At 54.9% G+C, this 27,728-nt stretch overlaps 1 protein-coding gene across 2 annotated transcripts in view; it reads right to left on the reverse strand.

Moving 5' to 3' along the window:
* The window catches only part of EYA2 (EYA transcriptional coactivator and phosphatase 2), a 142,489-nt gene that overhangs the window by 72,514 nt on the left and 42,247 nt on the right, over positions 1-27,728 (reverse strand). For both annotated transcript variants that reach the window (XM_066586102.1, XM_066586101.1), the window contains exon 2: positions 3,120-3,217. In XM_066586102.1, coding sequence (XP_066442199.1) covers positions 3,120-3,207 — 88 coding nt within the window. In that variant the 5' untranslated portion in view covers positions 3,208-3,217. The remainder of the gene's footprint in view (positions 1-3,119; positions 3,218-27,728) is intronic.

Consider the following 27,728-nt stretch of genomic DNA (forward strand, 5'->3'; position numbering starts at 1 on the left):
ATGCTGGCAGAACGTCTGCAGCGCTACAGAATATGGTGGCGATATGGAAATGAAGATGATCAACACTGTTAGAAAAATGTTGCAAAAGTCCCATTTACCCAAACATCTGCAACTCTTCAGCATTGTCCGCTGCCCTCACCTCGCTCGACTCTTAATACACAGCAAGCATATCTTCAGAAGGTTGGGCTTATATTAAAGGGGCTTTCCAGGCAGCCCCCGCGTAGTGGCCGCTGCTTGTGATTGCAGGTCATTGATATTACTGAGAGCTGCCAGCAATTATGAGTGCCTGCCGCTACACAGGGGTCCGAGCAGCAGCTTCCCCTCTGACCCCGGCTGACAGCAGGAGCTGCCTGGAAAAAGGTCGTACAAAATACCGGTTTTTAAAAGATCAGCCATAACGTCTATTAGAAAGCTGCAAACCAATTGACGGCTCCTTCACGTGACGCCAGGGCCTACACTGGAGGCCCTGTCACAGAGTCAGTTAGCTGACGCTGCTGGCATGCTGGATCAGGCACTGGCGTTACTTCCTTGTAGTAGAGGAGAACAGTGCAGCGAGACTCGGCTTATATCTACATATGACTGGGCTCAGATCAACACTAAACACGTCTAGATTTCTCTTCCATTGTTGGCACAGAAAAGTAAAAGTGTTGGTTTGTCCAAGCTACCATTCGCCGCACGCCAACTGTGCCGGGTGAAGCTATTGACTAGGGGGGACCTGCCACACGTGTGGGATATTTCAGCATGATGCACCTCATCTGCTGCAGATCTTACCTCCATTTCCTGCATGGAAGGGCGTCCTCAGAAGGCCTTCATTTTGTCCCGTTTTGCGGCCGTCGTAATCAGAGCCGCAAAATGGAACAAAAGCTTTAATTTCAATGGTTTCGTTTTCACTAGCGGGATTCTTGTGCATTAATACTAGCCGCATGACAAGATCGTGCAGGACCTCTTCCTACTCTCCGTCTCAAACGCGCACGCTATTGCGTTCAGTTTGAATAGTCCAAAAAATAGATCACTGGTTCACGGGTAAATACGCTCCGCAGCGGCGAGTATATTTGTGCATGCGCTCATCTGTTTTAGCCCTAAACATGTGGATTTTGGTGCAGAATTTGCTGCGTCTTTAGGCGCATCTTGCAAAAATATTCAGCATGTGTGAAAGGCCCCTTGGGGGCGCTCTCACACATACCAGGTTCACATGTCTACCATGCGGGTTTTAGTGCAGATTTGCAGCAAAATGTAACAATTTTCAAATCTGCGTCAAAATCCACGTCTGACATGCAGATGATTTTGCCGGAGTGTCACAGCACTAGGAGGCCATATTTACGTGGGCGATGCTACAAGACAGAAAAAATGCAGCATCTCCTATTTTTCTGCAAGACTACAGAAAACTCGCCTATTATTTGCTATGGGCAAGTTAAAGATGGCATGGCACTTGTATGTAGGGCGAGCTTCATGTGAGCGGGATGCGCTTTTTATAACTTTCCTATTGAATAAGCGGGGGATGCAGTGACATTTTCTTGCAAATTGCATCCCACTTGCAGTGAAAAATGTCATCTTTCAAGCGCAATATGGCTCTGAGTTTCTCTGATATCACGCTCGCCCCTGTCTGTACAGATGGAACCTCTGATGCCTTAAATGATTCTGTTCTGTAGTATCAGACACCTGCATGTACTGAATGAAGAAGAGCCTTTAGCGGCTTCGACCGGCATTGTGCAGACACCGTCCTTCTGCTAGTAATGGACCCAGATGAGAAGGAGCAGAGCGAAGGGTCCCCATCAGGGAACAGAAGGAAAAGGACTATAGATGGGAGATGAATGAAGCTGTGATTCTCATCAGCGCTGCACCTGCACCCGTGGGGGGTCTTTAAGTCCTTTCAGTTCCCCCCAATCTCTTCCTTATTTCTGGTAGGACGCGGTGCGGAGGAGTCAGACTAAGTGAATTAGAGGCGGGTGCGGATCAGGGTGCCAGACTCCTCCGCGCTGCCAGTGATGTGTTAAACAGGTTTGGCGTCTTCTAATGGCTTTACAGGCCGCAGTCCGCCGTCACACAAGCGTCCGGTATCTGCCAGAGAAGACCTTCCTGGGCATCAATAACATTCCTGAGAAGGAATCAGGAAATCATTCCGTGAAATCTGGTGTAAAGTCGCCCGAGGAACGTTTCCCGATGGAACCGATTCAAGATAAATTATTTAGAGGACGTCTGAAGGTCAAGTGGAGAAGAAAATAACAGACACAAAACAAGGAGAACGCCCATTATCTTATATTCTGAAACCCCAAACTATCAGCACCTCCGGAAGCATCAGGGGCAGCGCAAAAGAGATCAGCGCTCCGATATTACAGGATCTAGACACTGAATGACCAGCAGGGTTGTGGATCCGGATCTTGGAGTTGATCCAGGGATTATCATGGCATTATGGAGTCAAGAAGGATTTTCCCCCCTAAATTGGCTAAATTGGCTTCTACCTCATTGGGTTTTTTGCCTTCCTCTGGATCAACAAGGTGGGGAGGAAACTGTCTGAACTGCATGGACATTGTCTCCCTTCAGCCCAACATACTATGTATGTAGAAGAGCACATCAGGCCATCCGCAATCAAGGGGCAATACTGTACTGGGCACTATATGCAAATGAGGGGCACAGTCTCTTAGATATACCCAGCATGCACTCTGACAGGCTTTAATGGTTCAGAAAGGATCAATAACAAACAAGGGGTTAAACTGCAAGTTATCCGCTAGCCACAGGAAACCTACAGAATGGGGGATAACTTACTGATTGGTGGGGGTCTTGTGTCCCCTGTCCTCTTCACTACGGGGTTACTGGAGGACACTAGTGCTCTATTCACTTTCAATGGGACTGTGGAGATTCCCGAGCCCGGCTACTTCCGTCAGCCCCATTGAATGGAGCGCTGACTGCACAAGCTTGGCCACATCATTGTGGGGGAGGTGCGACTCCCGCAGTGACAGGAGAGCTGATCTGGTCATTGGTGAGACCCCCACTAAATCAGCAAGTTATCCTTGTAAGTTTAGTAAAAGCCCCCCATTCAGCAGGACCGACACATGTATCCCAGCGCTCTCCTGCAGCCCCCCGTCTCTAGGGGGTCTCCCCTCGCCAGCGCAGACACTTACCCACTAGGTCATCAGAAGGGATGAACTTCAGGGTGTCGGAGCAGCCACTGGTCACAGACAGGCTCTGTGGTATCACTAGATCTAGCATTTCCTTCTACCTGCAAGAGACGGATAATTTATTCCCTCTGCATGCCTAATGATCCCCCCCGCCGCCATATAAATATTAAAGCACAAAACACCTAAATCTCATCTAACATTTACATTTCACAAAATAACATTTGCGGGGAATGATTCCACCTAAGAGAATGGTAATGAGGGAAGCGGCTCCTCGGAGACCGCGCGTTTCATTGCCGTGTGTTTCATTTATGTCGTTTACCAGCAGAAAATGACTTTTTGGTCTCCTGCTAATAAAACTCCGGCGCATGAAGAACTGGCAGGAGGCTCTGGTGGGAACTACAACACCCAGCATCTATTGAGGCCTCAGGTTTGGCTGGTATTTCTGTAAGCTCAGCGATGTAGTGATGCCGCGGCGAGGCTGCATAACTAAGCAGGATACGATGCCTATGATGGGGATCAAGTTGGGGTCTTGTCCTCTGGGAGCTGCAGGAATACAGAATGGCGATCCTGTACCTTCCGGGTCCGTCACACTATGTGAGCCGATGTCATACAGATGATGGACACGCTGCGGCAACAGTCTGCAGCCGTCACACTTGGAGGTCTGCCGTCACTCACATGCCCCCGAGGCGCACGGCAGCTTGACCGCTCTAAAGAACCTTGTTTAAGAACAGTATCGGAGCAGAAGCCAAGAGACGGAAGACGAAGCTCTGCTGCAAGAAACCCATCAGAGGCAGATGGACTCTGCAAGCTACTGCTAGCCTGCTGACTCCGCTGAGGACATCCCAGACAAACAGAAGCAAAGACCGCCATCAGCCGCTCGCAGGAGAGGAGACCGCCATCAGCCGCTCGCAGGAGAGGAGACCGCCATCAGCCGCTCGCAGGAGAGGAGACCGCCATCAGCCGCTCGCAGGAGAGGAGACCGCCATCAGCCGCTCGCAGGAGAGGAGTCCGCCATCAGCCGCTCGCGGGAGAGGACACCGCCATCAGCCGCTCGCGGGAGAGGACACCGCCATCAGCCGCTCGCGGGAGAGGAGTCCGCCATCAGCCGCTCGCGGGAGAGGAGACCGCCATCAGCCGCTCGCAGGAGAGGAGTCCGCCATCAGCCGCTCGCGGGAGAGGACACCGCCATCAGCCGCTCGCGGGAGAGGACACCGCCATCAGCCGCTCGCGGGAGAGGACACCGCCATCAGCCGCTCGCGGGAGAGGACACCGCCATCAGCCGCTCGCGGGAGAGGACACCGCCATCAGCCGCTCGCGGGAGAGGAGACCGCCATCAGCCGCTCGCGGGAGAGGAGACCGCCATCAGCCGCTCGCGGGAGAGGAGACCGCCATCAGCCGCTCGCGGGAGAGGAGACCGCCATCAGCCGCTCGCGGGAGAGGAGACCGCCATCAGCCGCTCGCGGGAGAGGAGACCGCCATCAGCCGCTCGCGGGAGAGGAGACCGCCATCAGCCGCTCGCGGGAGAGGAGACCGCCATCAGCCGCTCGCAGGAGAGGAGACCGCCATCAGCCGCTCGCAGGAGAGGAGACCGCCATCAGCCGCTCGCAGGAGAGGAGACCGCCATCAGCCGCTCGCGGGAGAGGACACCGCCATCAGCCGCTCGCGGGAGAGGAGACCGCCATCAGCCGCTCGCGGGAGAGGAGACCGCCATCAGCCGCTCGCAGGAGAGGACACCGCCAATGGCTGCATTCAGATTTTCGTACATATTCTGCATTCAGAAATCCCCATCAGGCGGCACGTGACACGTGGATTTGGAGACATTTTTGCTGCAGACTTCATCCTTTCCAGTACAAGGGGGGGAAATCCGTAGCAAAAATTGACTTGCTGTAAATTTTAACCCCTTAGTGACCAAGCCTGTTTGCGCCTTAGTGATGGAGCCTAATTTTGGAGATCTGCCATGTGTCTCTTTAACATAGAATAACTCTGTAAAGGTTCTGCAGATCCCAGGGATTCTGATGCAGTTTTTTCGCCACTTGTTGTGCTTCATTAAGGTGGTAAAAATAGACGATAGAATGTGTGTATAATTATTAAAGGTGCCAAAATTGGGAAAATTTAGAAAAAAATTGTCGTATAGCATTTTCAACTGGAATATGTCAAATATGTGCAAACCTACTGGACACATTTTTGATAAGATATATATTTCCATCTGTTTACTTTATTCTGGACGCACATAGGAAAAACTTTCTTTTTTTTAAACCATTTAGGAGACGAACAAATTTAACTAGAGATGAGCGAGCGTACTCGTTAAGGCAAATTACTCGAGTGAGTATCGACATTTTTGAGTACATGCCTGCTCGTCCGAAAAGATTCGGGGGCCGGCTGGGGTGAGCAGGGGTGAGCGGGAAGGAGGGGGGGGGGGGGGGGGGGGGAGAGAGATCTCGCCCCGTTTCTTCCTGCCCCCTGCCGAATCTTTTCGAGTATGCCCCCTGCCTTAACGAGTATGCTCGCTCATCTCTAAACTTAACATTAATTATTAACATTTCAAGGAACATTTTCCTGCACCAAGCTAAGATTGCAGCGGCTCGCAGGTGTCAGAATGATAGAGACCCCCACAAATAACCCATTTAAAAAAGTACACCCCTCAATATATTCAGAGGGGCAGGAGGATTTGGATCCCACAGCTTCTTTTAAGTAGTTAATGCCACTTACAGGAGAAAGAAAATAAAATGTCTTATTTTTGCAAATGTGTCATTTTAAAGGCAGTTTTTTTCTATAGTGCCATAAAAATGAAGATTTTCACCCCAAGATGTATCCCCCTGTGTGTCCCGTGGTCAGACCCGTTGTGGCCCCAATCTACCTACAGGACGCACGGCTCGGCCTGTAATGGAGGGACGCCCGCTGGATTGCAGGGCACAACTGAATACATTCCGGCCCCACTGTCACTTGTAGAACCATCAAGCTGCCAAAACGATAGAACGACCCCACAAGTGACCCCACTGTGAAATCTAGACCCCTCAGCCCATTTATCCAGGCGTGTACAAAGCATTCTGACCCCACAGTTTTTTGCAAACATTATAAAGTATTTGAAAAATAACTAGAATTATTATTTTTCCCATAAATGTCACTTTCATGACAGTTCCGTTTTCTGCGAGTGAATTCCGTAATTCTGACCCGCTAATGTGAGCGGATGGTGTAATCCAATGCGATTGATTGATCCGCATATTACCGCAGATGAAACACTTGCGTAATCCACAATTCCCATCTAGTGGTGTGAGAGCGGCCTGACTAGTGGATCGCTGCCTTTCATACCATTTGACCCCGCCGCCCCAAGTGAAATCTGCAGGCTCTCTGCTACCTTCAGCAGCCAGGAGATTGTAAATGTCCTGGGTCCTCCCTGGCTTTTGCGCTTGCGTCCGCCATTTTGCCGACAGGCACATGTGCAGAAGCAGGGGATAGGTCTGCGGATAAAGATCCCCTCGGGGAACAAATGCGGGGCCTTAGGTAAGTAATTTCATCTGCCCTCACAGAGATAGGATCCGTGAGGGGAGATGAAACCCTAACCTTCTTTTCCCTTTACATGGATGATCGGGTGAGCGGGGACCGAATCCCCTGGTGACATGTCCTGGCTCTCGGCTACCTTTAGATCTTACATTTCCTGGGCTCTCCGGCCTTCTGCACATGTGCCCAACATTTTGTCGACTGGCGTGCATACACAGGAACCTGCGGCAGGTACTTACAAGACCTGATCGCCGCGGGCGCCAATGAGTAGTTTCATCCTTCCTCACCGATCCGATCTTTCATACGTTTACGTTATGTAATGGATGACAGCGATTGCGTGACTCCAGGCTCTCGTCAAGGAGCTGCCGCACTCCATACCGCGGGGCTTTACTCCACAGGGCCGCATGCTTTTACAGCCCTGTAGAATAGAGCCCAGACACCCAGGACATGAAAACACGTATGGGTGGTCCCTAAGGGGTTAAATCCGCTCCGCAGGTCAATTTATGCTGCAGATTTGTATTCTTCCCTCCCGATCGCTGTTACTATAAAGCACTGTGGATTTTGTGCCGCCATTTCCACCAGGTATGAACGTACCCTCAAGGTGCCGTGATCACATGACAATGCAAGGACGCTCTGCTGCTGGGGTATACAATCTATTGCCCCCTGCTATCAGCCATTTCAGGCTGAAGAGATTGCCCTAGGTGCTCTATCTGCATCATCCACGAGCAGCTGCTGTGCAGAAAGGGTTAAAGTATCCGCTCGCCTCACAATATGTTTTTGGAATAATTCTTTGTAATGAGCTATTTGGGCCGCCTCCAATAACGTATAGCGGGGATCAGGAAATGGTGGGAGACGCTGATTTCCTGGATTAATGGCTCCTGAGTCTGAGCCGGCCACAGGGGCCACTGGCTGCACTACGGGGTCTCCGCACCTCAGGGGGCAGTGAGGCGACTATGCAGCTCCCGTCAGACCAGTTTTCTAGTTTGTGGACTAAAAAGGAGTCTGAGTGACAGGAAGCTGGATCACGTTCAAAATATACAAAGCGCTAAAACAAATGGAGCCGTTCCTAATATGCAGAAGTCGAGCAAGTGTTTGCTTTGGGAGGTCAGGATGCACACCGCGGCCTCGGCTGTGCTACATGTTCCATGGCTGCAATGAGCAGAAACAATGGCCATGTGCAGTAACAGGGAGTGGAAGCTGAAGACCGCCACAACAGATGTACAGCGCTGCACGACCACAGCAGGCCCACTGCGGGGCATCAGCACAGGAGACATACGGTGGTCAGAGCAGGCCCACAGCGGGGCATCAGCACAGGAGACATACCGCGGTCAGAGCAGGCCCACAGCGGGGCATCAGCACAGGAGACATACCGCGGTCAGAGCAGGCCCACAGCGGGGCATCAGCACAGGAGACATACCGCGGTCAGAGCAGGCCCACAGCGGGGCATCAGCACAGGAGACATACCGCGGTCAGAGCAGGCCCACAGCGGGGCATCAGCACAGGAGACATACCGCGGTCAGAGCAGGCCCACAGCGGGGCATCAGCACAGGAGACATACAGCGACCAGAGCAGGCCCATTGTGGGGCATCAGCACAGGAGACATACGGCGGTCAGAGCAGGCCCACAGCGGGGCATCACCGCAGGAGACATATGGTGGTCACAGCAGACCCACAGCCAGGCATCACCGCAGGAGACATATGGTGGTCACAGCAGACCCACAGCGGGGCATCACCGCAGGAGACATACGGCGGCCACAGCAGGCCCGCGGCCGGGCATCACCGCAGGAGACATACAGCGGCCAGAGCAGGCCCACAGCAGGGCATCACTGCAGGAGACGTACGCCGGCCACAGCAGGCCCACAGCGGGGCATCACCGCAGGAGACATACAGCGGCCAGAGCAGGCCCATTGTGGGGCATCAGCACAGGAGACATACGGCGGTCAGAGCAGGCCCACAGCGGGGCATCAGCACAGGAGACATATGGCGGTCACAGCAGACCCACAGCCAGGCATCACCGCAGGAGACATATGGTGGTCACAGCAGACCCACAGCGGGGCATCACCGCAGGAGACATACGGCGGCCACAGCAGGCCCACGGCCGGGCATCACCGCAGGAGACATACAGCGGCCAGAGCAGGCCCACAGCAGGGCATCACTGCAGGAGACGTACGCCGGCCACAGCAGGCCCACAGCGGGGCATCACCGCAGGAGACATACAGCGGCCAGAGCAGGCCCACAGCGGGGCATCACCGCAGGAGACATACAGCGGCCACAGCAGGCCCACAGCGGGGCATCACCGCAGGAGACATACAGCGGCCACAGCAGGCCCACAGCGGGGCATCACCGCAGGAGACATACAGCGGCCAGAGCAGGCCCACAGCAGGGCATCACCGCAGGAGACACACGGCGGACAGAGCAGGCCCACAGCGGGGCATCACCGCAGGAGACACATGGCGGACAGAGCAGGCCCACAGCGGGGCATCACCGCAGGAGACATACGGCGGCCACAGCAGGCCCATAGCGGGGCATCACCGCAGGAGACATACGGCGGCCACAGCAGACCCACGGCGGGGCATCACCGCAGGAGACATACGGCGGCCACAGCAGGCCCACAGCCGGGCATCACCGCAGGAGACGTACAGCGGCTAGAGCAGGCTCACAGCGGGGCATCACCGCAGGAGACATATGGCGGCCAGAGCAGGCTCATAGTGGGGCATTACTGCAGGAGAAGTACGGCGGCCAGAGCAGACCCAAGCGGGGCATCAGCGCAGGAGACGTACGGCAGCCACAGCTGACCCACGGCGGGGCATCACCGCAGGAGACGTACGGTGGCAGGGCAGGCCCACAGCGGGGCATCACCGCAGGAGACATACAGCGGCAACAGCAGACCCACGGCGGGGCATCACCGCAGGAGACGTACTGCGGCCAGAGCAGACCCACGGCGGGGCATCACCGCAGGAGACAGACAGCGGCCAGAGCAGACCCACAGCGGGACATCACCACAGGAGTCGTACAGCGGCCAGTGCAGACCCACAGCGGGACATCACCACAGCAGACGTACTGCGGCCACAGCAGGCCCGCAGCGGGACATCACCGGAGGAGATGTAAGGCGGCCACAGCAGACCCACGGTGGGACATCACCGTAGGAGACATACAGCGGCAACAGCAGACCCACGGCGGGGCATCACCGTAGGAGACATATGGCGGCCAGAGCAGGCTCACAGCGGGGCATCATTGCAGGAGACATATGGCGGCCAGAGCAGGCTCACAGTGGGGCATTACCGCAGGAGACATACGGCGGCCAGAGCAGACCCACAGCGGGGCATCACCGCAGGAGACATATGGCGGCCAGAGCAGGCTCACAGCGGGGCATCACCGCAGGAGACGTACGGTGGCCACAGCAGACCCAAGTGGGGCATCACCGCAGGAGACACACGGCGGCCAGAGCAGGCTCACAGCGGGGCATTACTGCAGGAGACATATGGAGGTCACAGCAGACCCCACGGCAGGGCATCACCACAGGAGACGTACTGCAGCCACAGCAGACCCATGGTGGGCCATTATCGCAGGGGACGTACGGCGGCCACAGCAAACCCACAGTGAGGCATCACCGTAGGAGACGTACTGCAGCCACAGCAGACCCACGGCGGGGCATCACCGCAGGAGACATACGGCGGCCAGAGCAGACCCACAGCGGGACATCACCACAGGAGTCCTACAGCGGCCAGTGCAGACCCACAGCGGGACATCACCGCAGCAGACGTACTGCGGCCACAGCAGGCCCGCAGCGGGATATGACCGGAGGAGATGTAAGGCGGCCACAGCAGACCCACAGCGGGACATCACCGTAGGAGACGTACTGCGGCCACAGCAGACCCACAGCAGGACATCACCACAGGAGACGTACAGCAGCCAGTGCAGACCCACAGCGGGACATCACCGCAGCAGACGTATTGCGGCCACAGCAGACCCACAGCGGGACATCACCGGAGGAGACGTACTGCGGCCACAGCAGGCCCGCAGCGGGACATCACCGGAGGAGATGTAAGGCGGCCACAGCAGACCCACAGCGGGACATCACCGCAGGAGACGTACTGCAGCCACAGCAGGCCCGCAGCGGGACATCACCGGAGGAGATGTACTGCAGCCACAGCAGACCCACGGCGGGGCATCACTGTAGGAGACGTACGGTGGCTGAATGTAAGAACTGCAGTAATAATAAAGTAGTGCAGTATATACTGCGGACCTCTCTCACGCACAGAATGCTTTGATACAAAACAATCAGCACGTTCTGTAGTGATATTAGGAAGGGGCTGCCGCCTGCCTTGGGCTGCGCACCCCCCGGGCGCACATATTGTTTTATTTATGCTACATCTTCAATCTGCTAACTTAATTTGTCGGCCCCCACAGCCGAGAGACTCAGTAAAAGCTCCCAATTCTGCTGAACTTCGGAGTGTTTGATAAAAAGTCTCTCATTGGACCCCCAGTAACAAGAAAACAAGGAGAGAGAACAGATGCCGGAATATTCCGCCCCTCGAGCTGCAGGATTGTTGAGAGAGATCATCAGTCTCTGGTGATTCATTATTTGCTGCTCGTTTAGGATTTACAAAATGCCATCAGGACTAGTGTTGCGTGTCGTGATTGGTCGGTGATAAAAATTGGGCTGATTTTTGCTAAATCTGATCGCTCTTTTCCAATTTTTAGCAAAAACTGCAAAAAAAACTTGAGCTTTCTGCTTGGAGCAGAGGGGACAGTTTGTCAGCTTGGTGCTGCTAGCTTGCAGTGCTGGCAGTCGGGCTACCATCACACGGGAGAGCGCGATAACAGGCCGAGAAACCCGCTCCAATATCGCGCTTATCAACGTCATTTGACCCGCGGATGCAAGACATTTTTCATTCATGTGATTGTTCGCAGCAAGAGAAACCAAGTCATCTTGTAGATCTGAGACCTTTTAATGGCTACAAACATACATGATGTTACAGCAGCTTGCGAACCTCTCAGCTTCTTCGTCAGACTAAAATGGAATTTATCCGAAGAGGCATACATATATATGCACACACTTATGACAAGGCACAGACATGGATGGGATTGGTTCGCACTAAAAAGGAATACTGCAACAGAAAACAAACATTTTTAACCAGGCACTGATAAGAGTTTTATGGTCCCTGAATTACTGTTGGGGGGTCGTCAAACCAGCAGTCTTATCTGTGCTATAGATGTCTCATACCTCCCATACACACATAAATCCTCGGGAATAATTTAGCCCTCTATTGTCAAAAGTTGTTATAAATTTATATTCCCAAATTCTTCTGTGGTTTTGTGACTTGAAACCGCCCTTCAGTATCATAACTCTCATATCTCCTATGTCATGTCTATGGTTAGAGAAGTGCTCGGCCACAGGTAATTCTGTCTTTCTTCCTGTAATCATGTGGTGATGAGATCTCATCCTGGCCCTCAGCTTTTGTCCTGTTTCCCCAACATAATGGCCCCCCACAGGACATTTACTGCAGCGGATCAGGGATACAACATCAGACGTGGAACATGTTGATAGGGGTCAATCATATTTTTAATAACCTAACATAAGAAAGATAAGGAAACAGTAATAAATGTGACATTAGTTATATAATGTTATGTATTATGGAAATGAAAAATATGTAAAACATTCCGGGGGTTGCTAATAGAACTTGGATATAGAATCATATGTCAAAAAGTATATTTGGATGATGATTTTAAAATACTAAATGTATGATTAATTAGATTTCATTCAGCCATTTTGATCACAATTCTGAACTCTTGATCAGAATGTACTGAATACTAAGTAGGTGGCTAAAACCAGTTCTATGTGTTTAACTAGAACCAATGCCCCCTCTTTGATATGCAAATCAGACTTGGAGACAAGATACAATTTAACACAATGGACTTTAAGATTACATCCTGGTCTGGGAAGAGGTGTAATTAAGTACGTACTCAGACAGTATGGAGTCATCTTTATGATCGTATGTAACTGTTTGATGTCCACTTCACACAGTTTTGCTGATACCTTTTGTTTAGAAGGCTTTTGATTTACAGCCATATTGTAATCTGTTGGAATGAGGACTTGGTCAGCAAAGTAGATTGAAACTTGGTATCAGGTAACATTTGGAAACGCCTTCTTTCCATCTTGCATAAAAACTAGCAAATGTTCAAAAATAAACTAGAATTCATTCTGATTTCACTAAACTGTGTGTGTAGTGGATTCTTATGGTTCTCATCTACGAGTACTCGATATAATATTTCCTCTTAATTTGGACTCAGGCAACATTCGCATTGGTCACCGTTGACAGACCCCCAACAATGTGAATGTCCCCGGGATTTTATAGTCCTGCTGTGTGTTGGGGATCTGTATCCTGTCCGCGGTCCGTACATGTCAGCAGGTCTTACAGCTCCTTACCTTACAGGGATCTTATAGTCCTGCTGTGTGTTGGGGATCTGTATCCTGTCTGCGGTCCGTACATGTCAGCAGGTCTTACAGCTCCTTACATTACAGGGATCTTATAGTCCTGCTGTGTGTTGGGGTTATGTATCCTGTCCGCGGTCAGTACATGTCAGCAGGTCTTACAGCTCCTTACATTACAGGGATCTTATAGTCCTGCTGTGTGTTGGGGTTATGTATCCTGTCCGCGGTCGGTACGTCAGCAGGTCTTACAGCTCCTTACATTACAGGGATCTTATAGTCCTGCTGTGTGTTGGGGATATGTATCCTGTCTGCGGTCCGTACATGTCAGCAGGTCTTACAGCTCCTTACCTTACAGGGATCTTATAGTCCTGCTGTGTGTTGGGGATCTGTATCCTGTCTGCGGTCCGTACATGTCAGCAGGTCTTACAGCTCCTTACATTACAGGGATCTTATAGTCCTGCTGTGTGTTGGGGTTATGTATCCTGTCCGCGGTCCGTACATGTCAGCAGGTCTTACAGCTCCTTACCTTACAGGGATCTTATAGTCCTGCTGTGTGTTGGGGATCTGTATCCTGTCCGCGGTCCGTACATGTCAGCAGGTCTTACAGCTCCTTACATTACAAGGATCTTATAGTCCTGCTGTGTGTTGGGGATCTGTATCCTGTCCGCGGTCCGTACATGTCAGCAGGTCTTACAGCTCCTTACATTACAGGGATCTTATAGTCCTGCTGTGTGTTGGGGTTATGTATCCTGTCCGCGGTCCGTACATGTCAGCAGGTCTCACAGCCCCTTACATTGCAGGGATAAGCTCCTTTTTGTGTGTCAGAGGACAATGCACTCCTGATTATAAGGTTCCCGTAACACAGAAGGGGAGGGTCCGGGAATATGGTGGTCAGACGGTCATCCATGTGTAGGTATGATGGAGTTTCTTTACAGTCTTCCTTAGTACCTCTAGTTGCGGATTGTAGGTCATTACTAGAGGTACACGACTGTTTCATTCCTTCTCTTGTGTATTGGAGTATCCCGGTGGCTCTGGTGATTCCTGGGGATCCTGGTGATTTCTGGGTCTCCTTGGTGGCTCTGGTGATTCCTGGGGATCCTGGTGGCTCTGGTGATTCCTGGGGATCCTGGTGGCTCTGGTGATTCCTGGGGATCCTGGTGGCTCTGGTGATTCCTGGGGATCCTGGTGGCTCTGGTGATTCCTGGGGATCCTGGTGGCTCTGGTGATTCCTGGGGATCCTGGTGGCTCTGGTGATTCCTGGGGATCCTGGTGGCTCTGGTGATTCCTGGGGATCCTGGTGGCTCTGGTGATTCCTGGGGATCCTGGTGGCTACCCAGGAAAGATAGAGCGGGTTTGTCCAAACGAAGCCATTCAAAGCAAAGGCGTCGCTTGGCCGCGTTTACTTGTGACTTTTTAACATGCAGAAACGCCTCCCCAAATACTTTCGTGTGAATAAGCCCCGATACTGATAACATACAACGCTGTGAGCGCCTGTTTTGCTCCATCCTGTTGCAGACGTCTGTTACTGAGCGCTCATCATCATCATCATCATCATCATCGGCGTTTCTTGGCTTTCGTTGTCACAATACACATGGAGAGGAAATGTTCCAGAGGCCAGAGATTAGCAGAGCAGCGCCGGATACATGTATGGAGTGGGATTATCCCGCCAGACTTGCATCGCCGCGGCCTTCCGGTTACGCTGGATGTTCTACGTTACACAGAAGATGTATTCTCCATATGAGAGGAGGCTGCAGAATAAAGCATACGCAGCACCGCGTCACACAGCAAGGGATGGAGGCGGCAGGGAGGGTACACGTATCCATGGTACACGTCACACCGCATGGATGGAGGCGGCAGGGAGGGTACACCTATACATGGTACACGTCACACAGCAACAGATGGAGGCGGCAGGGAGGGTACACGTATACATGGTACACGTCACACCGCATGGATGGAGGTGGCAGGGAGGGTACACGTATACATGGTACACGTCACACCGCATGGATGGAGGCGGCAGGGAGGGTACACGTATACATAGTGCACGTCACACCGCATGGATGGAGGCGGCAGGGAGGGTACACGTATACATGGTGCACGTCACACCGCATGGATGGAGGCGGCAGGGAGGGTACACGTATATATGGTACACGTCACACCGCATGGATGGAGGCGGCAGGGAGGGTACACGTATATATGGTACACGTCACACCGCATGGATGGAGGCGGCAAGGAGGGTACACGTATACATGGTACACGTCACACCGCATGGATGGAGGCGGCAGGGAGGGTACACGTATACATGGTACACGTCACACAGCAACGGATGGAGGTGGCAGGGAGGGTACACGTATATATGGTACACGTCACACCGCATGGATGGAGGTGGCAGGGAAGGTACACGTATACATGGTACACGTCACACAGCAAGGGATGGAGGTGGCAGGGAGGGTACACGTATATATGGTACACGTCACACCGCATGGATGGAGGCGGCAGGGAGGGTACACGTATATATGGTACACGTCACACCGCATGGATGGAGGCGGCAAGGAGGGTACACGTATACATGGTACACGTCACACAGCAAGGGATGGAGGTGGCAGGGAGGGTACACGTATATATGGTACACGTCACAGAGCAACGGATGGAGGTGGCAGGGAGGGTACACGTATATATGGTACACGTCACACCGCATGGATGGAGGTGGCAGGGAGGGTACACGTATACATGGTACACGTCACACAGCAATGGATGGAGGTGGCAGGGAGGGTACACGTATACATGGTACACGTCACACAGCAATGGATGGAGGTGGCAGGGAGGGTACACGTATACATGGTACACGTCACACCGCATGGAGTGCAGAGCCTCACTAGCGTTAAAATGGCCCACTGAGACGATCTGGATATGCGTGTGACACAAATAATTCCCTCGGTGGGTAGAAGTCCTCCTAACGACTTCCAAGGTCCTAAATACGGGCAGCGGTCTTCTTTTCCGAGCGTTGGACGCAGGTAACCTCGTTTCCACTCCCTTTTTCCCGTCTTACATAGGAAGCTGTGGACACTCCTGCGGGTCAGGTCCTATATTTATGGGCAGCAGGGAGTGTCAGCCGCCGGAGGCCGATTATATTCAGGGGCGGTGCTTTTTTTGTGCGCCTAAAATTTCTTAGTCTGAATGTTTCCATAGGAAAACCCTGAACATGTATGACACGTATACACGGTACATGTCACACAGCGCACCCTCCGTAGGGAACACGTATACACGGTACATGTCACACAGCGCACCCTCCGTAGGGAACACGTATACACGGTACATGTCACACAGCGCACCCTCCGTAGGGAACACGTATACACGGTACATGTCACACAGCGCACCCTCCGTAGGGAACACGTATACACGGTACATGTCACACAGCGCACCCTCCGTAGGGAACACGTATACACGGTACATGTCACACAGCGCACCCTCCGTAGGGAACACGTATACACGGTACATGTCACACAGCGCACCCTCCGTAGGGAACACGTATACACGGTACATGTCACACAGCGCACCCTCCGTAGGGAACACGTATACACGGTACATGTCACACAGCGCACCCTCCGTAGGGAACACGTATACACGGTACATGTCATACAGCGCACCCTCCGTAGGGAACACGTATACACGGTACATGTCACACAGCGCACCCTCCGTAGGGAACACGTATACACGGTACATGTCACACAGCGCACCCTCCGTAGGGAACACGTATACACGGTACATGTCACACAGCGCATCCTCTGTAGGGAACACGTATACACGGTACATGTCACACAGCGCACCCTCTGTAGGGAACACGTATACACGGTACATGTCACACAGCGCACCCTCCGTAGGGAACACGTATACACGGTACATGTCACACAGCGCATCCTCTGTAGGGAACACGTATACACGGTACATGTCACACAGCGCACCCTCCGTAGGGAACACGTATACACGGTACATGTCACACAGCGCACCCTCCGTAAGGAATACGTATACACGGTACATGTCACACAGGGCACCCTCCGTAGGGAACACGTATACACGGTACATGTCACACAGCGCACCCTCCGTAAGGAACACGTATACACGGTACATGTCACACAGCGCACCCTCCGTAGGGAACACGTATACACGGTACATGTCACACAGCGCACCCTCTGTAGGGAACACGTATACACGGTACATGTCACACAGCACACCCTCCGTAAGGAACACGTATACACGGTGCATGTCACACAGCGCACCCTCCGTAGGGAACACGTATACACGGTACATGTCACACAGCGCACCCTCCGTAGGGAACACGTATACACGGTACATGTCACACAGCGCACCCTCCGTAGGGAACACGTATACACGGTACATGACACACAGCGCACCCTCCGTAAGGAACACGTATACACGGTACATGTCACACAGCGCACCCTCCGTAGGGAACACGTATACACGGTACATGTCACACAGCGCACCCTCCGTAGGGAACACGTATACACGGTACATGTCACACAGCGCACCCTCCGTAGGGAACACGTATACACGGTACATGTCACACAGCGCACCCTCCGTAGGGAACACGTATACACGGTACATGTCACACAGCGCATCCTCCGTAGGGAACACGTATACACGGTACATGTCACACAGCGCACCCTCCGTAGGGAACACGTATACATGGTACATGTCACACAGCGCACCCTCCGTAGGGAACACGTATACACGGTACATGTCACACAGCGCATCCTCTGTAGGGAACACGTATACACGGTACATGTCACACAGCGCACCCTCCGTAGGGAACACGTATACACGGTGCATGTCACACAGCGCATCCTCTGTAGGGAACACGTATACACGGTACATGTCACACAGCGCACCCTCCGTAGGGAACACGTATACATGGTACATGTCACACAGGGCACCCTCCGTAGGGAACACGTATACATGGTACATGTCACACAGGGCACCCTCCGTAGGGAACACGTATGCATGGTACATGTCACACAGGGCACCCTCCGTAGGGAACACGTATGCATGGTACATGTCACACGGCTCATCCTCCGTAGGGAACACGTATACACGGTACATGTCACACAGCGCATCCTCTGTAGGGAACACGTATACATGGTACATGTCACACGGCGCATCCTCCGTAGGGAACACGTATACACGGTACATGTCACACAGCGCACCCTCCGTAAGGAACACGTATACACGGTACATGTCACACAGCGCACGCTCCGTAGGGAACACGTATACACGGTACATGTCACACAGCGCACCCTCCGTAGGGAACACGTATACACGGTACATGACACACAGCGCATCCTTCCGAAGACGTACGTGACATATACTAAACCACGCATCTTATGTATGAGATGTATATACTGCACATGTATTACACTCTCTCTAAGGCACATATTGTACACAGTGCATGTATTCCACTATTGCAGAGGGAGTGTTCCTCTGTATGGCACGGTCATGGAGTAACCATCACTTATACTACCTCTATTAGCGTACATTCTGTGACTTCCACATTCACCTGCATGGGGTTTGTACAAATCCACGGCCCTCCACAGTCAGATCTACAGCTGCCACATATGAGCGAGTATATATACTGTTCCTTTATGTGCCACAAGAGCTGTTATGTTCCTCCACGTGGATACAGTAACTTTGCAGATACCCATGATGGAATGAATGACACCGCAGCTGGAGGACTCAGATACTCATGTGTTATCCATACTGACTCCCACAAGTCATCTATACATTCAGCAGCTATAACCTCAAAGACATCCATCCACCCCCGAACCTCGCAGCTCACTCACAGCCCGACATGGTCCCGCTTCCCTTCTCTCGGCCCGTTCCCTTACTTTGCACCATGCAGCTCCCTCACAGCCCTGGCATGGTCCCGCTTCCCTTCTCTCGGCCCGTTCCCTTACTTTGCATCATGCAGCTCCCTCACAGCCCTGGCATGGTCCCGCTTCCCTTCTCTCGGCCCGTTCCCTTACTTTGCACCATGCAGCTCCCTCACAGCCCTGGCATGGTCCCGCTTCCCTTCTCTCGGCCCGTTCCCTTACTTTGCATCATGCAGCTCCCTCACAGCCCTGGCATGGTCCCGCTTCCCTTACTTTGCACCGTGCAGCTCACTCACAGCCCTGGCATGGTCCCGCTTCCCTTCTCTCGGCCTGTTCCCTTACTTTGCAGCTCACTCACAGCTCTGGCATGGTCCCGCTTCCCTTACTTTGCACCATGCAGCTCCCTCACAGCCCTGGCATGGTCCCGCTTCCCTTCTCTCGGCCCGTTCCCTTACTTTGCATCATGCAGCTCCCTCACAGCCCTGGCATGGTCCCGCTTCCCTTCTCTTGGCCCATTTCCTTACTTTGCACGGTGCAGTTTACTCACTGCCCCGACACGGTCCCTTGTCCTCCCACTCATTTCCCCCTCCTAAGGCCGAGCAGCCAGTCACAGTGCACAGCCCTGGCATGGTCCCGCTTCCCTTACTTTGCACCGTGCAGCTCACTCACAGCCCTGGCATGGTCCCGCTTCCCTTCTCTCGGCCCGTTCCCTTACTTTGCAGCTCACTCACAGCCCTGGCACGGTCCCGCTTCCCTTCTCTTGGCCCGTTCCCTTACTTTGCAGCTCCCTCACAGCCTGGCATGGTCCCGCTTCCCTTCTCTTGGTCCGTTCCCTTACTTTGCACCGTGCAGCTCACTCACAGCCCTGACATGGTCCCGCTTCCCTTCTCTTGGCCCATTCCCTTACTTTGCAGCTCCCTCACAGCTCTGGCATGGTCCCGCTTCCCTTCTCTCGGCCCGTTCCCTTACTTTGCAGCTCCCTCACAGCCTGGCATGGTCCCGCTTCCCTTCTCTTGGTCCGTTCCCTTACTTTGCAGCTCCCTCACAGCCTGGCACGGTCCCGCTTCCCTTCTCTTGGTCCGTTCCCTTACTTTGCAGCTCACTCACAGCCTTGGCATGGTCCCGCTTCCCTTACTTTGCACCGTATAGCTCACACACAGCTCTGGCATGGTCCCGCTTCCCTTACTTTGCACCGTATAGCTCCCTCACAGCCTCGGCATGGTCCCGCTTTCCTTCTCTCGGCCCTTTCCCTTACTTTGCACCGTACAGCTCACTCACAGCCCCGGTATGGTCCCGCTTCCCTTCCCTTGGTCCGTTCCCTTACTTTGCACCGTATAGCTCACTCACAGCCCTGGCATGGTCCCGCTTCCCTTCCCTTGGTCCGTTCCCTTACTTTGCACCGTATAGCCCACTCACAGCCCTGGCATGGTCCCGCTTCCCTTCTCTTGGTCCGTTCCCTTACTTTGCACCGTGCAGCTCACTCACAGCCCTGACATGGTCCCGCTTCCCTTACTTTGCAGCTCACTCACAGCCCTGGCATGGTCCCACTTCCCTTCTCTTGGTCCGTTCCCTTACTTTGCACCGTGCAGCTCACTCACAGCCCTGACATGGTCCCGCTTTCCTTCTCTTCGTCCGTTCCCTTACTTTGCAGCTCACTCACAGCTCTGGCATGGTCCCACTTCCCTTACTTTGCACCATATAGCTCACTCACAGCCCTGGCATGGTCCCGCTTCCCTTCTCTCGGCCCGTTCCCTTACTTTGCACCATATAGCTCACTCACAGCCCTGGCATGGCCCCGCTTCCCTTCCCTTGGTCCGTTCCCTTACTTTGCACCATATAGCTCACTCACAGCCCCGGCATGGTCCCGCTTCCCTTCTCTCGGCCCGTTCCCTTACTTTGCACCATATAGCTCACTCACAGCCCTGGCACGGTCCCGCTTCCCTTCCCTTGGTCCGTTCCCTTACTTTGCACCATATAGCTCACTCACAGCCCTGGCACGGTCCCGCTTCCCTTCTCTTAGTCCGTTCCCTTACTTTGCACCGTGCAGCTCACTCACAGCCCTGGCATGGTCCCGCTTCCCTTCCCTTGGTCCGTTCCCTTACTTTGCACCATATAGCTCACTCACAGCCCTGGCACGGTCCCGCTTCCCTTCTCTTAGTCCGTTCCCTTACTTTGCACCGTGCAGCTCACTCACAGCCCTGGCATGGTCCCGCTTCCCTTCTCTCGGCCCGTTCCCTTACTTTGCACCATGCAGCTCCCTCACAGCCCTGGCATGGTCCCGCTTCCCTTCTTTCGGCCCGTTCCCTTACTTTGCACCATGCAGCTCCCTCACAGCCCTGGCATGGTCCCGCTTCCCTTCTCTTGGTCCGTTCCCTTACTTTGCACCGTGCAGCTCACTCACAGCCCTGGCATGGTCCCGCTTCGCTTGTGTCGGCCCGTTCCCTTACTTTGCACCATGCAGCTCCCTCACAGCCCTGGCATGGTCCCGCTTCCCTTCTCTCGGCCCGTTCCCTTACTTTGCAGCTCCCTCACAGCCCTGGCATGGTCCCGCTTCCCTTCTCTTGGCCCATTTCCTTACTTTGCACGGTGCAGTTTACTCACTGCCCCGACACGGTCCCATGTCTTCCCACTCATTTCCCCCTCCTAAGGCCGAGCAGCCAGTCACAGTGCACAGCCCTGGCATGGTCCCGCTTCCCTTACTTTGCACCGTGCAGCTCACTCACAGCCCTGGCATGGTCCCGCTTCCCTTCTCTTAGTCCGTTCCCTTACTTTGCACCATGCAGCTCCCTCACAGCCCTGGCATGGTCCCGCTTCCCTTCTCTCGGCCCGTTCCCTTACTTTGCACCATGCAGCTCCCTCACAGCCCTGGCATGGTCCCGCTTCCCTTCTCTTAGTCCGTTCCCTTACTTTGCACCATGCAGCTCCCTCACAGCCCTGGCATGGTCCCGCTTCCCTTCTCTTGGTCCGTTCCCTTACTTTGCACCATGCAGCTCACTCACAGCCCTGGCATGGTCCCGCTTCCCTTCTCTTGGTCCGTTCCCTTACTTTGCACCATGCAGCTCACTCACAGCCCTGGCATGGTCCCGCTTCGCTTGTGTCGGCCCGTTCCCTTACTTTGCACCATGCAGCTCCCTCACAGCCCTGGCATGGTCCCGCTTCCCTTCTCTTGGCCCATTTCCTTACTTTGCACGGTGCAGTTTACTCACTGCCCCGACACGGTCCCATGTCTTCCCACTCATTTCCCCCTCCTAAGGCCGAGCAGCCAGTCACAGTGCACAGCCCTGGCATGGTCCCGCTTCCCTTCTCTTGGTCCGTTCCCTTACTTTGCATCTCCCTCACAGCCTGGCATGGTCCCGCTTCCCTTCTCTTGGTCCGTTCCCTTACTTTGCACCGTGCAGCTCACTCACAGCCCTGGCATGGTCCCGCTTCCCTTCTCTTGGTCCGTTCCCTTACTTTGCACTGTATAGCTCACTCACAGCCCTGGCATGGTCCCGCTTCCCTTCTCTTGGCCCATTTCCTTACTTTGCACCGTATAGCTCACTCACAGCCCTGGCATGGTCCCGCTTCCCTTCTCTTGGTCCGTTCCCTTACTTTGCACCGTGCAGCTCACTCACAGCCCTGGCATGGTCCCGCTTCCCTTCTCTTGGCCCATTTCCTTACTTTGCACCGTATAGCTCCCTCACAGCCCTGGCATGGTCCCGCTTCCCTTCTCTTGGTCCGTTCCCTTACTTTGCACCGTGCAGCTCACTCACAGCCCTGGCATGGTCCCGCTTCCCTTCTCTTGGTCCGTTCCCTTACTTTGCACCGTGCAGCTCACTCACAGCCTGGCATGGTCCCGCTTCCCTTCTCTTGGTCCGTTCCCTTACTTTGCACCATATAGCTCACTCACAGCCCTGACATGGTCCCGCTTCCCTTCTCTTGGTCTGTTCCCTTACTTTCCACTGTATAGCTCACTCACAGCCCTGGCATGGTCCCGCTTCCCTTCTCTTGGTCCGTTCCCTTACTTTGCACCGTGCAGCTCTCTCACTGCCCCGACACGGTCACTCTTCCCTTCCCTTGGTCCATTCCCTTTCTTTGCACCATATAGCTCACTCACAGCCCTGGCATGGTCCCGCTTCCCTTCTCTTGGTCCGTTCCCTTACTTTGCACCGTGCAGCTCACTCACAGCCCTGGCATGGTCCCGCTTCTCTTCTCTTGGTCCGTTTCCTTACTTTGCACCGTGCAGCTCACTCACAGCCCTGGCATGGTCCCGCTTCCCTTCTCTTGGCCCATTTCCTTACTTTGCACGGTGCAGTTTACTCACTGCCCTGGCATGGTCCCGCTTCCCTTCTCTCGGCCCGTTCCCTTACTTTGCACCGTGCAGCTCCCTCACAGCCCTGGCATGGTCCCGCTTCCCTTCTCTTGGCCCATTTTCTTACTTTGCACGGTGCAGTTTACTCACTGCCCCGACACGGTCCCATGTCTTCCCACTCATTTCCCCCTCCTAAGGCCGAGCAGCCAGTCACAGTGCACAGCCCTGGAGGTCATTCATTATGGGAGGCAACAGCTGGGATACGGACCTCACAAAACTTCCTGCAATTAAGAAGTGAAAGAGATGAGAGGACGATACGGAGGAGGCGCAGGGCCATCCTGCTGAAGGTGGCATTGTGACTACTCAGGTTTCTGGTAGATCAGTTCAAGGTAGGAAGATGGATGAAACAGCCTTTTCTTTAGCTCTTACCTGCCGGAGAACAAGGGGCTCTTATTTCCCCGCTGCTGAATACGAAAATTTGAAAGGTATTAGCAGAGGAAGAGCGCACTTAATTAAAAAGAAAAAAAAATTATGAAGTTTTAAGTGTCCTGGGAAAAAGCTGAGAGACAAGCGGAGGTATTGTTCCATGTGAGGCCTATGTGGCACATAACTGATGGGGGAACAGCTGGCGCCCATGAGGACATGAGAATGGCGCACTACCACCAACATTTTCTTCTTTTAATAAGTTTTTCTACAATGCTGCATAACTATATCAGAAAACAGAAAAGCCCCGACACCCATCAGATAAGAAGTGTCAAAGATCCATAAACATGGATGCTCGCGATGGGGGTGCGTGTATACAGGCGACGGAGGGGGGGATGCGCGTGTATACAGGCGACAGGGGGATGCGCGTGTATACAGGCGACAGGGGGGGGGATGCGCGTGTATACAGGCGACGGGGGGGGGGGGGCGCGTGTATACAGGCGATGGGGGGCGCGTGTATACAGGTGACGGGGGGGGGGGGATGCGCGTGTATACAGGCGACGGGGGGGGGATGCGCGTGTATACAGGCGACGGGGGAGGGATGCAAGTGTATACAGGCGACGGAGGGGGGGATGCGCGTGTATACAGGCGACGGAGGGGGGGATGCGTGTGTATACAGGCGACGGAGGGGGGGATGCGTGTGTATACAGGCGACGGGGGGGGGGATGCGCGTGTATACAGGCGACGGGGGGGGGGGATGCGCAAGTATACAGGCGACGGGGGGGGGGGGATGCGCTGGTATACACGCGACGGGGGGGGGGGGGCGCGTGTATACAGGCGATGGGGGGCGCGTGTATACAGGTGACGGGGGGGGATGCGCGTGTATACAGGCGACGGGGGGGGGATGCGCGTGTATACAGGCGACGGGGGGAATAGGATGCGCGTGTATACAGGCGACGGGGGGAATAGGATGCGCGTGTATACAGGCGACGGGGGGGGGGGATGCGCGTGTATACAGGCGACGGGGGGGGGGCGCGTATGCAGGCAACGGGGGGGGGGCTGTGTGTATACAGGCGACGGGCGGGCGCGTATACAGGCAACGGGCGGGCGCGTATACAGGCAACGGGGGGGGCGCGTATGCAGGCGACGGGGGGGGGGGGGGGCGTGCTGCGTGTATACAGGCGACGGAGGTGTGCGCGTGTATACAGGCGACGGGGGGGGGGATGCGCGTGTATACAGGCGACGGAGGGGGGGATGCGCGTGTATACAGGCGACGGAGGGGGGGATGCGCGTGTATACAGGCGACGGAGGGGGGGATGCGCGTGTATACAGGCGACGGAGGGGGGGATGCGTGTGTATACAGGCGACGGAGGGGGGGGATGCGCGTGTATACAGGCGACAGGGGGATGCGCGTGTATACAGGCGACAGGGGGGGGGATGCGCGTGTATACAGGCGACGGGGGGGGGGGCGCGTGTATACAGGCGATGGGGGGCGCGTGTATACAGGTGACGGGGGGGGGGGGGATGCGCGTGTATACAGGCGACGGGGGGGGGATGCGCGTGTATACAGGCGACGGGGGAGGGATGCGCGTGTATACAGGCGACGGGGGAGGGATGCGAGTGTATACAGGCGACGGAGGGGGGGATGCGCGTGTATACAGGTGACGTTGGGGGGGATGCGCGTGTATACAGGCGACGGAGGGGGGGATGCGTGTGTATACAGGCGACGGGGGGGGGGGATGCGCGTGTATACAGGCGACGGGGGGGGGGGATGCGCGGGTATACAGGCGACGGGGGGGGGGATGCGCGGGTATACAGGCGACGGGGGGGGCGCGTGTATACAGGCGATGGGGGGCGCGTGTATACAGGTGACGGGGGGGGGGATGCGCGTGTATACAGGCGACGGGGGGGGGGATGCGCGTGTATACAGGCGACGGGGGGGGGGATGCGCGTGTATACAGGCGACGGGGGGGGGGGGATGCGCGTGTATACAGGCGACGGAGGGGGGGATGCGCGTGTATACAGGTGACGGAGGGGGGGATGCGCGTGTATACAGGCGACGGGGGGGGGGGGGGATGCGCGGGTATACAGGCGACGGGGGGGGGGGATGCGCGGGTATACAGGCGACGGGGGGGGCGCGTGTATACAGGCGATGGGGGGCGCGTGTATACAGGTGACGGGGGGGGGGATGCGCGTGTATACAGGCGACGGGGGGGGGATGCGCGTGTATACAGGCGACGGGGGGGGGGATGCGCGTGTATACAGGCGACGGGGGGGGGGATGCGCGTGTATACAGGCGACGGGGGGGGGGATGCGCGTGTATACAGGTGACGGAGGGGGGGATGCGCGTGTATACAGGCGACAGGGGGGGGGATGCGCGTGTATACAGGCGACGGGGGGGGGGGATGCGCGTGTATACAGGCGACGGGGGGGGGGGGGATGCGTGTGTATACAGGCGACGGGGGGGATGAGCGTGTATACAGGCGACGGGGGGGATGAGCGTGTATACAGGCGACGGAGGGGGGGATGCGCGTGTATACAGGCGACGGAGGGGGGGATGCGCGTGTATACAGGCGACGGAGGGGGGGATGCGCGTGTATACAGGCGACAGAGGGGGGGATGCGCGTGTATACAGGCGACGGAGGGGGGGGGTGCGCGTGTATACAGGCGACAGAGGGGGGGATGCGCGTGTATACAGGCGACGGAGGGGGGGGGGATGCGCGTGTATACAGGCGACGGAGGGGGGGATGCGCGTGTATACAATAGCCATTTATATCAGTATGTGTTCATCTGCCATACACAAGTGAACATGCCCTGTGTGCGCCGAAACGCACGCAAGTCAACCTCATTCATAGCGCAAATACGTTGCGCTAAAGAGTGTGCTTTTGCTCATAAGCTCATGTGAAGGAGCAGCACAGCACCCTGTTCATACGGCATCCATGCTGCCCACAAATACCAATTAGCAAAGAAGCCAACAAACGCTGATCGCCGGCGTATTCCAATAGGCCAATTATTAGGCAGCTGAGAGTCTGAGTGGACGTTCATTCCTGATCATTGGCCCATGTAATATTGGGAAGGTCAGCTGATCGCCTTTGATTATGCGAAGAATAAAATGCGCGCTGGACGGCTGTACATCACACAGTTGGCTGAAGACGAAGCATTGTATAATGCTCATTCACCTCCATGCAGGTGATCACTGGTGAAACTATATGGGGTGTGGATGCACCCGGCCCCAGGAGCCTTGGGGGGCCCAGAAGGCCTCTCTTCTCCATAGAGGGAGCCCAGGAGCCTTGGGGGGCCCAGAAGGCCTCTCTTCTCCATAGAGGGAGCCCAGGAGCCTTGGGGGGCCCAGAAGGCCTCTCTTCTCCATAGGGGGAGCCCAGGAGCCTTGGGGGGCTCAGAAGGCCTCTCTTCTCCATAGAGGGAGCCCAGTACTATGGATGAAGCATTATAGTTGGGGGTCCAGTTACAGGTTTTGCATTGGGGCCCAGGAGCCTTAGGGGGCCCATAAGGCCTCTCCTCCATAGCAGGAGCCCAGTAGAATGGATGAAGCATTAAAGTTGGGGCCCCATTACAGGTTTTGCATTGCTTCCTCTGCTGTGGCTGAAGACATACAAGACCACCTATGGACGTGCTTACAATGGCCAAAGGATCGCCTAGTGTAAAGCTGCACGGAAGAGGACAAGTTTTATTTCTTGGAGAGAAATGTGTCAGAAAAATTCCTTTGTGATCTCTAGAGGCGGGTGATGACAGCAGGATGGTGGGGTCTGTAAGCCCCCATACCCTTGGAGATGAGTTTAATATGCACTCCGTTATATGGAGTAAAGAACAGGCTATTCAGAGGGGAAACCAGCGAACAAGGCAGAGCCAGAGCCGATCATTCAGGAAGTCGTCTGCAGGAAGTATGGTGTCAGAATATGTTAGTGCTGGGAGGTGATCATAGGGGGAACTGCAGCCCGCATTACATATTCAATCAGATACATTGGTTTCCTGCCTATAGAAGACCGTGGGCCTGCAAAACACATGAAAAGCACAAACGCTGAGCTCCGGCCATGGAACACTCCGACCTGCGCTTGTCCAGCG

The sequence above is a fragment of the Eleutherodactylus coqui genome, chromosome 13, assembly GCF_035609145.1.
Source record: "Eleutherodactylus coqui strain aEleCoq1 chromosome 13, aEleCoq1.hap1, whole genome shotgun sequence".
Classification (NCBI taxonomy): Eukaryota; Metazoa; Chordata; class Amphibia; order Anura; family Eleutherodactylidae; genus Eleutherodactylus; species Eleutherodactylus coqui.